Genomic DNA, 15238 nt, shown 5'->3' with positions numbered 1-15238 from the left:
GTGCACATGCGTAGTAGGGCGCATTCAGGGAGTGTCGAGCGGAGCGCCTTATCGGATGTGAAACTGAAGCATCGCACTTTGACTATGGAAAAAACACCAGCAGCGTTTTGAATCAATTACTCGTGAACGGAAACAGCTGTTTTGGGTAAGAACCGCGAATGAAGTTTACTACTTAAGTGTGATTTGGATTTTCGAACGAGCAGATCGTTTTTTGGTCTCTCTTTGTTTAAATGATTCAATGTACTGTGAATTAGCCACTCTTTAAAACGACTTTTGTCTGATGGCCAAATCCTCTTACATTAAGGGTTTAGGAACAGGCTGCCCTGCGGACCTTTTGCTATTTAACTGGGTTAACCATTCATTTAACTCGCTTTCCGGTGATCAATTTGAGACGGGTGCTCTATGAATGCCAAATCTATACTGTATTCCTTATTCATGTGGAGCACAATATGGAGTCGAACACATTTAGTCTAAATATTACCCCTTGCACTTTATCTTGCTGCTTCTGCAGATTACCTCATTATGAATCATCACACCTCGAAGCCCATTGAAGCTCTCTGAACTCAACACTAACAGTAAAAAGTCCAAAGCATCAGTGTGCCAGCGGGATGCTGAGGGCCACGGCAGGCTCCGTGGAGGAGAGGGATGAAGAGCCGGAGGATGAAGGGGACGAAGAGTTGAGGGACGGTGGGGTCCCTTTTTACGTCAACCGAAGCGGCTTCCCCATGGACGAGGAGACCTGGGAAAGGATGTGGCGCCATGTGGTTCGGATCCACCCAGACGGGGATGCTTTGGGGAAGGGCATCCGTAGGGCAACTGATCTACCCAAGGTAAACCTGTGAAGGGAGCTCTGAAGCATTTAGGACAATGCACAGAGGACTTAGAGACAAGTGTCACTTCTATACAAAAACAATATTATTCTTTTAAAAGTTCAGGTTATGACCAAGGGCAGGGGTGTTCAACTCATTTTAGCTAGGGGGCTACATGGTAGAACAAATATTCTCACAAGGGCATGACTAGTACATTGCTGGCATAAAAATTGCTCTGCCTTAGCTGGAGGGCATGGGGTCTTTTCAGAAGCTCACAATTAAAAAAAGGATTCGTGGATTAAAGATTTGATTATAAAACGATTATTGAGGGTTTCTCTCCTGACCAATCAATGGTTCATGCTTTTTTTGCTGTTGTTGAAAATTTCTTTCACTAAGATTACACCTTATGTTTGGCAGAACAACAAATCATTCCCACAACAGTTTATTAAACTTAGGGGAAACTCATGCAGATTGGAAAGAGATAGCATAGAAACCCTAACTTAAATGATTCATTTAATGATTTAAAAGTTTTTCTGCTTTTTATTTAGATAAAAATGTTAACCTGAATATGAGAACTTCACTGTTAGATTTCATATTGTCATGAACCAGAACAGGATCAGGACCCAAACGCGTGACGTTACTCACACAAGCCTTTTATTTTACAGGAAATGGGGAGTCATGCACGTTAGGCAGCAGTCTGGCGTGAAATGATAGGAAGCCAGAGGCCGACGAGATCGATACCAACTGCCCGAGTTGATATTGGACAGACGGGGTCGAAACCGGGCAGGACGGGACAGACAGGATAGATAATGAAACAGGATATCGAAAATAAACAGGACGAACTAGACGGGAACAAAAACTGGAGAAAATAATAAACAGGACAAAAATAGTCGGAAACAAAACTGGGAACCGAAATTAAACAAGACAAAATAAACGGGAACAATACCGAACAGGAAATACCAACAGTAACAGGACCGAGCCGAAACCCACGTGTTGCGAGGCAGAAGATTGTTGACCGACTGACAAAGGAAAAATGAGAACACTGAGCTTAAATAGACAGAAACCCAATCTGTCAATGAGCCGCAGCTGGTGCCACACGGGCGGGGCCAATTGGGCGCCATGGCAACCGTGACACATATAGAAATGTGATAAAGCTTATTTAAATGTCTGCAAAGACATTCCGGTGCTATTTTTTAATTTATTTTGTATTTTTTGTTTTGCTTTTAACAGCACTGCTCTGACTTTTACTTTAAATAGAATAAGATCGGAATGGGTTTCCTGAATGTTCTCTAGTTTATTAATGGTAGTCAGCAAATACAGCTAGAGTGGGTACTTAAAGAGTTGCGGCTGGCTTTGGCGACATACAGTGGAAATATTTAAAACTGTAAGTCATTGTGTGACAAGATGTAGCTCATTTTTACTTATGCTTCTTTCGGCATTGTATCGTGACGCGGGCCACATAATACGATCTTGCGCCAGTGGGCCATGACCTTGACTCATGTGACCAACTGAATGAATCTGTTTGAATAGTCATTATTGCAATATAAAACCCTACTTGTCCTAACTTCACAAAGAGTTCACTGAAGTGAAGTTTAGGAGTGTTTTGTTCAGACTGCATGTTGCATGGATGTCAGCAAGTGTACCTCTTGTCTTGCAGATTCCAATACCAAGTGTGCCTACGTACCAGCCTAGCACCGCAATCCCACTGCGCCTTGAAGCCATACAGAAATACATCAGGGAACTGCAGTATCCTTTCAAAACAAAGCATTAATTATTCAAAATTACATTGGGAAAACTGGTTACTTTGGTCATCTTTGTTGTGTTAGATGTTCCCTAAAAAGGATAACCAGAGCTTTAAGAGACAATGTGTTGTTTTTAGCATTGTTGGAAAAATATCAATATTGACTTAAATAATAAGCAAAATCATGACGTGATTGTCGGCCATCTTTCTGATGAAAGAACATTAAAGGCTCTGCAAAAAAAAGAAGAAAAGTGCTGCAGTTTAGTCACTTTGTATATCTGTAGTTTAGTATTCTTTGTAGTGCTTTTTAGCACATATTTTAGTTGCATGACACAAATCAGAGTCAATTAAATAATACTCAAACATATAATGACCAAATATAAAAAGACGAAAAGATCAATGCTTCCTTAACTACTACGACAGATACAATCACACCGGGACACAGTTTTTTGAAATAAAGAAAAGCCGCCCACTCACAGCGTAAGCAACCTTTTTAAAAACAACTCTAGCAGCATAAACTTTTCATACCTTTCTCATTTAAATATTAACAACATACTTAACATACTGCAGCACTTAATGACAACCATCATTGTATTCAAAGTGCTTTACTTGTAATAAAACTGGGTTGTCTAAAAATCTGTCATTCTGGATGATATTGTGTTTATGGAATATGATGATGAAAGTAATTGGTCATAGGCCATTATGTATCCTGCAATCAAATTAAAATGACCAATCAATGGTTCATGCTTTTTTGCTGTTGTTGAAAATATTAATAAGTTAGCTGTTATGCCATTTTAAGTCGACAGGACGATAGATATTGCTTCTTCGCTGATTCAACAAACACAATATGTCATAGTGAGATAGGGCACATGTATTTCATGATGTCACCTTTTCCTGAACAGATTGATGGACATCGCCAAGGAGATGACGCGTGAGGCCCTGCCAATCAAATGCTTGGAGGCGGTGATTCTGGGAATGTATCTTTATTGATTTCAGGAAAAAAACTTTCCCTTAATGGAATGAAAAATGAAATTAGCAATGTCTAGTCCCGTAGACGCTCAAAATAGGCAGAATACATCAATGAATTCTGAACTTGCAAGGATAACAGGACAGGACTGTGCGAAAATCTTCGAAAAAAAACAATTTCAATCAGTATTTAAGGTCCTCTTCTGATGCCTTTATTATTATTATTAAATCTCCTAGGTTACAAAAAGCAGATCTACCCTAAAGGGTCTGGAACTCAAAGAAAAAGAATATCGGCCAAAAGTGACCATGTAAACAATGTGAACTGTGAGGTCGCACCAAAACAACAGTGAAGAATAGCACAGGTGTAAATAAGGAGGGAAGGCATCACTGAATTTTGAACTTGCAAAGAGAACAGAAGAGGGCTGTACAAAATCCCTCAATATTAGACAATTGCAATCTGTGCTAAAGGTCCTCCACTGAGCCCTTTATTTTTTATTAAATCTCCTGGGTTACAAAAAGCAGCTCTACCCTAAAGGGTGTAGAAATCAAAGAAAAAACACATTATTGGCCAATCATGGCAATGATACTATATAAACTGTGCATATAAGTCAAAATGACAAAAAAACATAGAGGAACAAGAGTCAAAATAATGCCTATGCAATCCGCTTTGTACATATCCAATATTAAAAGAAGAAACATAAAGAATAAACTTGTTTAAAATCCCCAAAATTTTTCATATTTTCTTGACCAAGCTCTGCAAAGTTACCTCACCAACAGCATGCCGGCTGTGGAGCGTTTCCCTCTCAGCTTTAAGACTCAATTTTCAGGGAATTCCTTCTACCACATCGTGTTGGGAGTTCACAGCGGCGGGCGCTTCGGTGCTTTGGGCATGAGCAGGCGGGAGGACCTCATGTTCAAGCCCCTGGAGCATCGTACGTTGATGGACTTGGTGCAGGACTTCGAACGGGCCTACAGTCGCTACTGGCACACCCTGCGGAAGGTCAAAATCGGCCAGTACGTTTCGCACGACCCTCACAGCGTGGAGCAGATCGAGTGGAAGCATTCTGTTCTGGACGTTGACGGGCTGAGTAAGGAGGAGCTCCGGAAAGAACTTGAGAGGCACACTCGAGACATGAGGCTAAAGGCAAGTTTGATTTCATTCTCCTTTATTAAAGTAGGTTTCTAATGTGAATTTATAGACAGAAAACGAATCAATGCCTTCTGAAAATAATCAGAAGACATACTGGATGTCTTCTTTTATTTGTGCACAAGCAAATATGCTCGGCCGATGGAAGATTGGCTTTGGCTGCTTGGAGCGGTTGGTGGTCGGGAGCTGCAGTACCCAAAATGACGGGCAGAGGGCGTTTGAGATCTCATAAAAGTAGACCACAAAAAATCAGATGTTGAAAGAGAATATGGGCATTTATTGGGGGTGCATTGACAAGAAAACTATCTAAAGACACTTGCAGAGGCCTAAAGTACAACTGTGTACATCTCTTCACCCGTTTCTGAGCCTTTAAGTCACATACAAACACACACATTAATCAGAATTTATGCCGTAGTTTAATTTGAGATAGATGGATTAGATTAGGTGCATTTTCTTCACCTTAAAAAGACCTCAAAGTTTTGGCTGCACATTTTATACCAGGTCTTACTGTATTGATTGATCAGTCAAATATATCGCTGACCACAATCGCATAACATTGAATCCAACCACATCTCTTGCCCCTCAAGACACCTACAGTCTATTTTTAGTAACAATATCCAAATCACTTGCGTGGACGTTTTATAGAAATACGGTAATTCTCGATGGCTGTTGCCTCTTTACCTCTTTCCTCGCCTTCCCTATACTGAAAGGTGAGTTAAGCATTGTTATTTTGCATAATTACCAATATCTAGAATTATAAAGTTTCAATTCAGTCTTTTTCATATTTTTAATGATATATTGGTACCTAATAGATTACAACTCGAGATGCCACGACAAAACCTTTCAGGTCACATGACGCCTCTTTCAGGCTCAAAGTTGTATATCATGCTGAAATTCACGTAAATCGAGCAGATGGCGGAAAATTCACTGTACCAGAATTTTAGAGAATAAATAAAAAAGAACTTCTAGCTGAAAGATGTAAATAATACCAAAAAAAAACACAACGAGGGAAACATCTCTTTGGTGTATCTGATGAATGGGACATTGAATGACAAATAGTATATATATTATTTCAATATTGTGTTCATTGTTTTGTGTTGTCAATAAATAATTTATTCCATCGTATCCTATAATGGTTGTCACTGGCAATGCTTAGTTTGAGCTGCGAAAAGGTAAATACATTTTTTACAGTAGCAATTTTTAATCAGAAATTAGGGGTGCGTGTTATACATGTAGATGTAAATGGTCTCCATTTATATAGCGCTTTTCAAGTCACTGAATACCTCCCAAAGCACTTTACAATGTACTTCACACTTACCCATTCACACACACTCACACACTGATAGCAGCGCCAGCCAGAAAGACAACTACCTGCATATCAGGGGCATTAGGGATTCAGCGTCTTGCCCAAGGACACTTCGACTTGATTGTCCTCATGTTGAGGTTTTTGAGTTTTTCATTGCCCTCATATAGGTTTTAGATCAGGGGATGGTGTAAAAATAGTCTTTAATTTGCAATAATATGTGGTCTGTGAAGCCCTTTGAGACTCCCTGTGATTAAGGGCTATACAAATAAACATGACTTGACTTGACATGACATATAACACTAAGAAGCCCGGAATCGAACCTGAGACGACCGCTTTACTTCCTGAGCTACTGCCGCCCCATGCCGAACTACGATACTTTAAAAAAACAAAAAACATGAGTCAAATTACTGAGGATCTCAAGCAATTTACCTTCCTTTCGACTGGGAATTGATGTACGACTTAAACTTCAGTAGCTAGTATATGCCTAATTACGAGAAAGGGTGGTAGAACTGCAACAATGTGACTGTATTTGGCCAAGTTGCGACTAGATGCTTCTTTTCATCTCAGAGCATTCCAACGACTGTTTAATAAACAAAATAAATATTGATTCATCTTTATATATGTTTATATTTTGTTTTAAATCTTGACTTAAACTTAAACCTTTTTCTTAAAAAAAACAACAACAACAGTTTTGTTGTTTAAACACAAAGTTTTTCGACCAAGTAAGTTTATTCGTAATTTAAAACAAAAACAAAAAATATTTATGTATGTGCATGTCCATTATTGTTCACTACGCAAAATAAATTGTTTACTGGAGCCGAGCTGACCTGCTATTCCCTTTCCAAAGCTCCTCTTTCATCTCCCCTAAAGATAGACAAATGACAGAAGCCTTGATGCAGAACTCTGCCTGTAATAAGACTAATGAGCCGGCCAGTGGAGCTTTCTCACCCGGCTGCTCAATCCATCAATCTTGTCTGCTTTTTACAGCCGGCACTCAGTCTAATCATGTTACCCCACTTCGATCAGTCCATTTTGAATTTGTCTATGCTTCTCTGTCTGCAGATAGGCAAGCCTGCACCGGCTTCACCAACCAAAGACAGGAGGAATAGCATGGGGTCGCCCCTCAGAGGACAAGGAAGCCCCATTCGCAGAGTCAGCCGTGTTGAGAGACGGTACGTTTACTCACATTTGTGTATTTTTACCTTACGTCAATGAAAACAGAGTCTGGGTGAGACTATGGCGCATCAGGTTTTTTACAAGAAAAGCTCTGATAAAATAATTCCAATGTTTTCATATAACTTTTTTTAACACAAAATAAGATGGAAATAAAAATATTGAAAAGCTAATTGACAAATCATTCAGGGCTAAATATATAAACAAAGTAATAATAGTAATTACGTCTGCCCGTCATTGCCAAGGTCCGTCTCATCTCTGAACAGCGGGATGACACTCTACACCAAATGATGAATGTGCTGTATCCGAGTCAGAACAGGTGGCTTTTACGGCTACTGGTAACCACTGAAACCAGTACTATCTGTTTCATATGAGGGAGCAAATCCCAACAAAAAAAAAACAGCCTAGCCCAAGACACACCACAGGAAGTGGTGTCCCTACGACACTGGTTGTTAAGGGATTCGTGAGCAGTGAATACATTATTTTACAGTTTTCCTTTTTGTGCTTATACTATAAAAGATTATTGTTTAATTTAGTTTAAATTCCTGTATTAACGGTTCAACGTTCTAAACCAGAATTGTTATTAACAGTTAACTTTCTAAACGTGAATGGATCAGTGACAATGAACTCTTCTGAACATAACTCTCGCCTACTCCTTGCTGCTACAAAAAACGACTAAAAACAACACAAAATGACAAAATTGACCAAAAGAATACCACAAAAAACAAGCAAAGAACGCCCGGAAAATGACAAAAAAACAGAAATTCTGTTGCTTGTGCAGGCTCGTTAAGACAGAATACAATTAATAAAACCTAGCTTCATTTATTTGTAAATCTGTCTGTGCCGCACTAGACACAAACCTCACCAGACGTCAAGTGTAAGAAATACAATGTATAAGAATCCATATCATCCAATAATCCATCTTAAAAAGCATCTTACTCTATTTAGCCAATCATAATGCAGAACACAAAGCTCGATGAATATCCACGTAGTAGCGGAACTGCGATAAGTAAACCGCAATACAGCAAGGGATTACTGTATATGAAAAAGTGCTGAAAAGCATGAAAAAGTGCTGAAAGTTATGTAGAATTACTGAAAAGTATGTTACTCAAAAATATGTAAATGAAGGAAAAACGACCAAAAAATGACCAAATAACGACAAAAAAGACCCCAAAAATGACCAATAAATGCCCCAAAAAAATTAAAACATATGGATCAATCAATCAAGAAACGGCCCAAAAACAACTGAAAAATGACAAAAAAACAACGAAAAGACTGCAGCTCCCAACCACCAACCACTCCAAGCAGCCGAATCCAATATTCTATTTGCCAGCAAAATGAACGTCAACTACATTAAAATAACAAAAAACAATCAACCCTGAAACCACTGCCTTACGTTATCTTTTAATTGATGTTTTTGTTTCAGTTCCTCTGGAGAAAAGTCATCTTTGGAACAGAAAGCTTCTGGAGATATGACTGTGTATCAAATTAGAGTATGAAGACATTTTTTTAGCTTCTTCCACAATGCCACTGATAAGGATTAATTCATTTTTTGGATGCAAGAGTCACCAAGGAACTACCACTCTTGAGTTACCCTCAAGTTGTGTTTATAAATTCCTCCTCTATGTACATCACTGGTGCTGTTATGTCAACATTTTGTACTTTTATATTAGGGAGAGGTGACTTTTTAAAGGGACATTGTGTATTAATACTTGTAGGTCGAGGAATTAGCATTTATTTTACATAACATAAGCCTCACCAAGAGGGAACTCACATGATGGTCTACCATCTTTTTGCTAACGGTACGCCCAAAATCCAAAAAGCTTGTAGAAAGGTAGGCAAAAGATTAAGAAGAAAAAGGGTGTGGTTTGGTCACTTGGAGTCTCTGTAGGTTGTATTCTTCCCTATTCTTTGTAGTATTCATTTTGGGTTGCACTACTAGTGTTCACAGTGTCCCTTTAAGGTTTTGGAATCGGCTCATGTTAGCAAATACAGATATCGGCATCCTTCTAGTAGCCATTTGACAATCAGAAACCTGACATTAACCTAAAATGAGTACAGTATTACAAAGTACCAGGAGGACTACAAACTACAGAGACTCAAAGTGACCAAACTGCATCACTTTTTTGACTTCTTTGCCAAAACTATCATGGGGTTTTTGTTTTTTCTGTATTATTTAAATCAATACTGGGTTTTTTACAAATAAAGGATTTATTTATTACTAGGAGGGGCTAAACAATACACACTGTCCCTTCAATGAAAACCTTTTGATCCCGAGTCATTTTTTTGCAGACAAAACCGAATTTAATGGACAGATTGTGTCAATGAATGCTACATATTTGGATATCTAAAAATGTGGTATGAAACATCCTTACTTTATAAATATAACACGTGTGTTACATTAGTAGTATCAATTATGATAAATATTCTCCTTGACAGGTCATATCAATGCATTTCCTTGTACTGCAAACGTCCTTTATGTGTGAACTATTAGTGTTGTTACAACAAACTACCCCTGTGCCTTGTGACCAGATTCAATTTAAGACTGAAACATCACCTCCCAACAATCCAAATCCTCACTTTACTAAATACAAACGTGTGCTTGAGTATGAAATTCACTGCAGAGTGAGCCAGGAGGAGCATTTTAACTCTTTCATTGCTATTGACATCGTCGAAATGTTTTTTCCCAGGCTAGCAGTGAATGAGACTTGCCTTAGAAGGAAACAACAGTATCACAGTATTAGTTCATGGCACTTTTTATCTTTGTACTTTGGAGAACTAATGAGTTCTGATATTTTTTATGTCATATGTAAAAATCTGCACATTTTAAAGATGTTTGTCAATAAAGTGCCACAATGTTATTACAGTTTGGCCCATTTTTTTTTAACCATTCCTCAAAGGTCCACATTCGAGATTGGGTGGAAACATTTGTTGGCATGGAAAGGGATGAGCGCCACCAGGCTGTTCTTGCCCAAGACACACTACAGGGAATGGTGCTTCTATGACGCTAGCAGTTAAGGGATCATCTAACTAACTAATTCAAAGTAAAGCCACAAAGCCTAGGTACGTTTACAAGCAGGCAATAATCCAGCAGAAATGGAAAACTGCCAGTATTACAAGCCATGCAAATGTGCACAGAAACCTGATTAATCTTGTCGAAAGCAAACTTAGCTACGTTGTTATCAATGATAATAAGGAAAATTCTAAATGAGGGCTTTGTCCAACTGAGTATTTTGATTGCAATGGTTGGATTAATTCCAGGGTTTGTAGACATTTTTCATGGCAAAATTCAAGCACTTTTTAACCCTTGGATGCATAAGTGGGGTCAAAAATAACCCCATCCCATGGGTTTTTATTCTTAGAAATGTTGACAATAAGAAAAGTTGTAATAGTCATATTCCAGGTATTCCTCACAAAATATGTTTATGACACGATGCTATTAGTATTTTTTATATTTTTGGCCTCTAATCTTCCACAACCACTCATGGAAGAGAGCATGTACTTGTAGGTCATACATCCAATGGTTACGGACTTTCAAAGCCAAATCCTCCAGTACCAATAAAAGAGAAAAATCCCATGTGGTCCATGTATTTTGCAATCCTTGCATTAATACACATTTCATAGTGCCTTATTTAGGAGTAGCATGCACCTATCCTCTTGGGCGCGGCCCGTAGACATCGGCCCGACGCTTCATAGACAATGCCGTACAAACTAATATCAGCTGTTGTTAATCACGAGGGAAGACGAAATGCAATGGCAAAGCGAAGCCACCAGAGAGCAGTGTGGGTGTCACTGGTAAGCAGACTTGTTGTGAAACAGTTTTAAGCATTTACACACACTTCACGCACAATTCAAAAGAAAAAATAACAAGAATTCTAGCGTTTTCAAGGATTTCAAGCACCCGTACGAACCCTGCAGTTGTTTCCTTTTCTGACTACTCGTTCATGTATACACATTTGAACAATCTGATTTCTTGTGTGCATGCTCAGTTTCCCTGATTTTTGTTGCTGTAAAGCAGGGTGGGACAGAGGATACTGGTTCACACAAACTCTGTTTTATTCGCTTAAAATTCCTCATGTGTATTGGTTGATTTCTTTAGGACATTTCCATTTTATTTTCTGCCTCCACATTGAAAATATATGTACCCATATATATATATACAGGATGTCACAGTTTTATCCATCCATATATAGTGCAAGTCTATGCTTTTGGCAAGCTACATACAAGCATATCCGGAGGCAAGAATAAAGCTCGCATTTGGAGTGTGAAGGAAACAAGTACGGGAATTCATTAAATTTGTTGAGTGACATGAAATGAATCCTCTTTTATTTAATCTATCTATCTAAATTTAATCGAAATCTAAACTACTTAATAAATCCCGATTTATGTGAGTGTGCTTACATGTGACTCCTTGGCTCCAAAACGACTAAACCCGGTTTTCTTGAAAATGTTCACAGTTGAGTGTCTTTAGCTAGGTGAAGGCACCCCCAATAAATACCAACAAAATCAATAAACATCTGCTTTTATGTGGTCTCTCGATGCCTACTGGCAGACAGACAAATCTGGTCCTGCAGCTGCCGACCACCAACCACTCCAAGCAGCCGAATCCAATCTTCTATTTGCCGGCAACATCGAACCATTTTGCTTGTTTAGTGTCAAGTTAAATGCGGAAACGTCTACTTGTGAAATAAGATTGCTCCCTCTTCGCCACTGTAATCGGAATACTCGCAATTGCAATGTACCGGTATTGTGTTGTTATTCGAGTCTAGACATGTAAATCATTCACTTCGAATACTGCAAAAATCAGACATCGGATCTCAGTAGTAAACGTTCTGATTGATATATAAGATGACTATGAATAATCAGAATTAGAAAAATAACCAGATCCTTATCAGGCTTCAGTCCACATTTTTAACTTCCTAACTCTCAATCAGTGTTGGACACTTACACATTGGACATTCCCCTATTAGAAAAAAAATCTGCTGAACCCTTTTTTTTCATCCCTTGTACAGGGAGTGCAGAATTATTAGGCAAGTTGTATTTTTGAGGATTAATTTTATTATTGAACAACAACCATGTTCTTAATGAACCCAAAAGTCTCATTAATATCAAAGCTGAATATTTTGGAAGTTGGAGTGGGGCTTTTTTAGTTTTAGCTATTTTAGGAGGATATCTGTGTGTGCAGGTGACTATTACTGTGCATAATTATTAGGCAACTTAACAAAAAACAAATGTATACCCATTTCAATTATTTATTTTCATCAGGGAAACCAATATAACAGCTCAACATATACATTTCTGACATTCAAAAACAAAACAAAAACAAATCAGTGACCAATATAGCCACCTTTCTTTGCAAGGACACTCAAAAGCCTGCCATCCATGGATTCTGTCAGTGCTTTGATCTGTTCACGATCAACATTGCGTGCAGCAGCAACCACAGCCTCCCAGACACTGTTCAGAGAGGTGTACTGTTTTCCCTCCTTGTAAATCTCACATTTGATGAGGGACCACAGGTTCTCTATGGGGTTCAGATCAGGTGAACAAGGAGGCCATGTCATTAGTTTTTCTTCTTTTAGACCCTTTCTTGCCAGCCACGCTGTGGAGTACTTGGATGCGTGTGATGGAGCATTGTCCTGCATGAAAATCATGTTTTTCTTGAAGGATGCGGACTTCTTCCTGTACCACTGCTTGAAGAAGGTGTCTTCCAGAAACTGGCAGTAGGACTGGGAGTTGAGCTTGAGTCCATCCTCAACCCGAAAAGGCCCCACAAGCTCATATTTGATGATACCAGCCCATACCAGTACCCCACCTCCACCTTGCTGGCGTCTGAGGCGGACTGGAGCTCTCTGCCCTTTACCGATCCAGCCACGGGCCCATCCATCTGGCCCATCAAGACTCACTCTCATTTCATCAGTCCATAAAACCTTAGAAAAATACGTCTTGAGATTTTTCTTGGCCCAGTCTTGACGTTTCAGCTTGTGTGTCTTGTTCAGTGGTGGTCGTTTTTCAGCCTTTCTTACCTTGGCCATGTCTCTGAGTATTGCACACCTTGTGCTTTTGGGCACTCCAGTGATGTTGCAGCTCTGAAATATGGCAAAACTGGTGGCAAGTGGCATCTTGGCAGCTGTACGCTTGACTTTTCTCAGTTCAAGGGCAGTTATTTTGCGCCTTGGTTTTTCTACACGCTTCTTGCGACCCTGTTGACTATTTTGAATGTAACGCTTGATTGTTTGATGATCACGCTTCAGAAGCTTGGCAATTTTAAGAGTGCTGCATCCCTCTGCAAGATATCTCACTATTTTTGACTTTTCAGAGCCTGTCAAGTCCCTCTTCTGACCCATTTTGCCAAAGGAAAGGAAGTTGCCTAATAATTATGCACACCTGATATAGGGTGTTGATGTCATTAGACCACACCCCTTCTCATTACAGAGATGCACATCACCTGATATGCTTAATTGGTAGTAGGCTTTCGAGCCTATACAGCTTGGAGTAAGACAACATGCATAAAGAGGATGATGTGGTCAAAATACTCATTTGCCTAATAATTCTGCACTCCCTGTATATATTATATGTAAAGGCATTTCATAGCTTAGTCTCACAAGTTTTGAAACCGTTCAAAAGGCCTATAAATGCATGTCTGTTAAGATAAGCTGAATAGTTCATGTGTGAAAAAAGATTCACACTACAATGCACACGCTGGGAATGGATTGAGGGAATAGCAGCAATGAGGTCAAATGAACACAGTGAACTTCACATTCATATACGTCTCTGACACTTGACAGAGATTACAGTTTAGCAGGCATCGTTTTGTCTGCAAAGATTCTTTTCGCTTGGCTGTGCACCAGAAGAACAGCTCATACCTCAAGGATATAAACCAGTGGTGTGAAGTCATGGAAGCAAAGTGAGGTTGTGACACGTCATCACAGAAATTTAAAATTAAAAACATATTAAATGCTTATTTATATTCAGTGTTAAAGTTATTTTTTGTTTAACTTCATATTTTGTGGATTTTCTTTTTTTTAGAATTGTTAAATTTTCACGTTAGGAATATTATTAATACAATTACCGTAGTGTGGGAGGTATAACTGTGCTGAGTGTCTGCAGATGCAGAGAAAGGCAAGTAATTCTCTTGCCTCATGGCAGAGGGCGATAGTGAGACCAAGAATTCTGATTTTCAGCCTTGAACAATAGAATTAATGATAGTATCAGGAAGCTAACAGCAAGTGAAGCCATTCAGTATTTTTTCTCGTTATATGGACTTTTTTTTCATTATGGATAATTAACCATCTATTTCTGGTTATATTCAAAAGTAACAGAGAAACTACTTCATTTATAAGTTATGGTCAGACAAAAACGTTTTCTATGCTACAGTTTGTAAATTGCTTTCTTTCTCTCTCAATCAAATGACGAAAAAGTTGTAAGTTCATCTGTTTGTATATCTGCCGCACCAGACACGAACCTCACTGCACATCACTGATATCACACAGTGTAAGAAATAGGATGTATAAGCATCCAAATTATGGAAACATGATAATTATTATATTCTTAAAACAATCACATTAATATATTGGTTCAAATCTACAGTGGTAAAAGGATTCAAATTTATGAGAGGTCATGAGAATGTGTGTCATGATTACCGATGTGATGCACCTGCGCCCGCTCCTTTGGCAGCAACTGCCTCTGATTGGCTCCCTGTCACTATTTAAACCCACTCCTTTCTGTCACCTGTCGTCAGTCCGTCTGCGAACCTCAGTTTACTCTCGACAAGCCTTTTCCAACCCTGACTCCCACCTGTTCTTGCTCCCATCTGTTCCCCAGCTTCGACCCGTTTTTTTTTATCCTGACCACGTCTACTCTCCTCTCCTGGCTTTCGACTCGTTTCCGCTCCCGACCACGTTTTTGCTCTCCAGTCCTGGCTAATGACCCTTTTTTCCGTTCCCGACAACGCCATCGCTCGCCACGGAAGTCCCACTTCCGCGTTCAGAGCGACCTGCTTCCTGCGCCCAGCGATCACCGGATCGTGGGTGCAACCCTTTCCTTTTTCCAATAAAACTGAGAGAAACGTAACGCAAGTAGGCCCTATCTCCGTTCTG

At 39.2% G+C, this 15238-nt stretch overlaps 1 protein-coding gene across 1 annotated transcript; it reads left to right on the top strand.

Annotated features, from left to right (window-relative positions):
* vash1 (vasohibin 1) lies at window positions 1–10003 on the top strand. The gene is made up of 8 exons (XM_088354897.1): window positions 1–145; window positions 512–830; window positions 2467–2555; window positions 2974–3030; window positions 3453–3527; window positions 4279–4660; window positions 7032–7141; window positions 8569–10003. The coding sequence occupies exons 2-8, from the start codon at window positions 609–611 to the stop codon at window positions 8639–8641; spliced, it is 1008 nt and encodes a 335-aa protein (XP_088211023.1). The 5' UTR covers window positions 1–145; window positions 512–608; the 3' UTR covers window positions 8642–10003.
* Window positions 10004–15238: the final 5235 nt, after the last annotated feature.

Source organism: Urocampus carinirostris, chromosome 15 (genome assembly GCF_059441175.1).
Source record: "Urocampus carinirostris isolate Australia breed hairy pipefish chromosome 15, RoL_Ucar_1.0, whole genome shotgun sequence".
Taxonomy (NCBI): Eukaryota; Metazoa; Chordata; class Actinopteri; order Syngnathiformes; family Syngnathidae; genus Urocampus; species Urocampus carinirostris.
The sequence above is the reverse complement of the archived record's forward strand: the minus strand, read 5'-3'. Positions and strand labels throughout refer to the sequence as shown.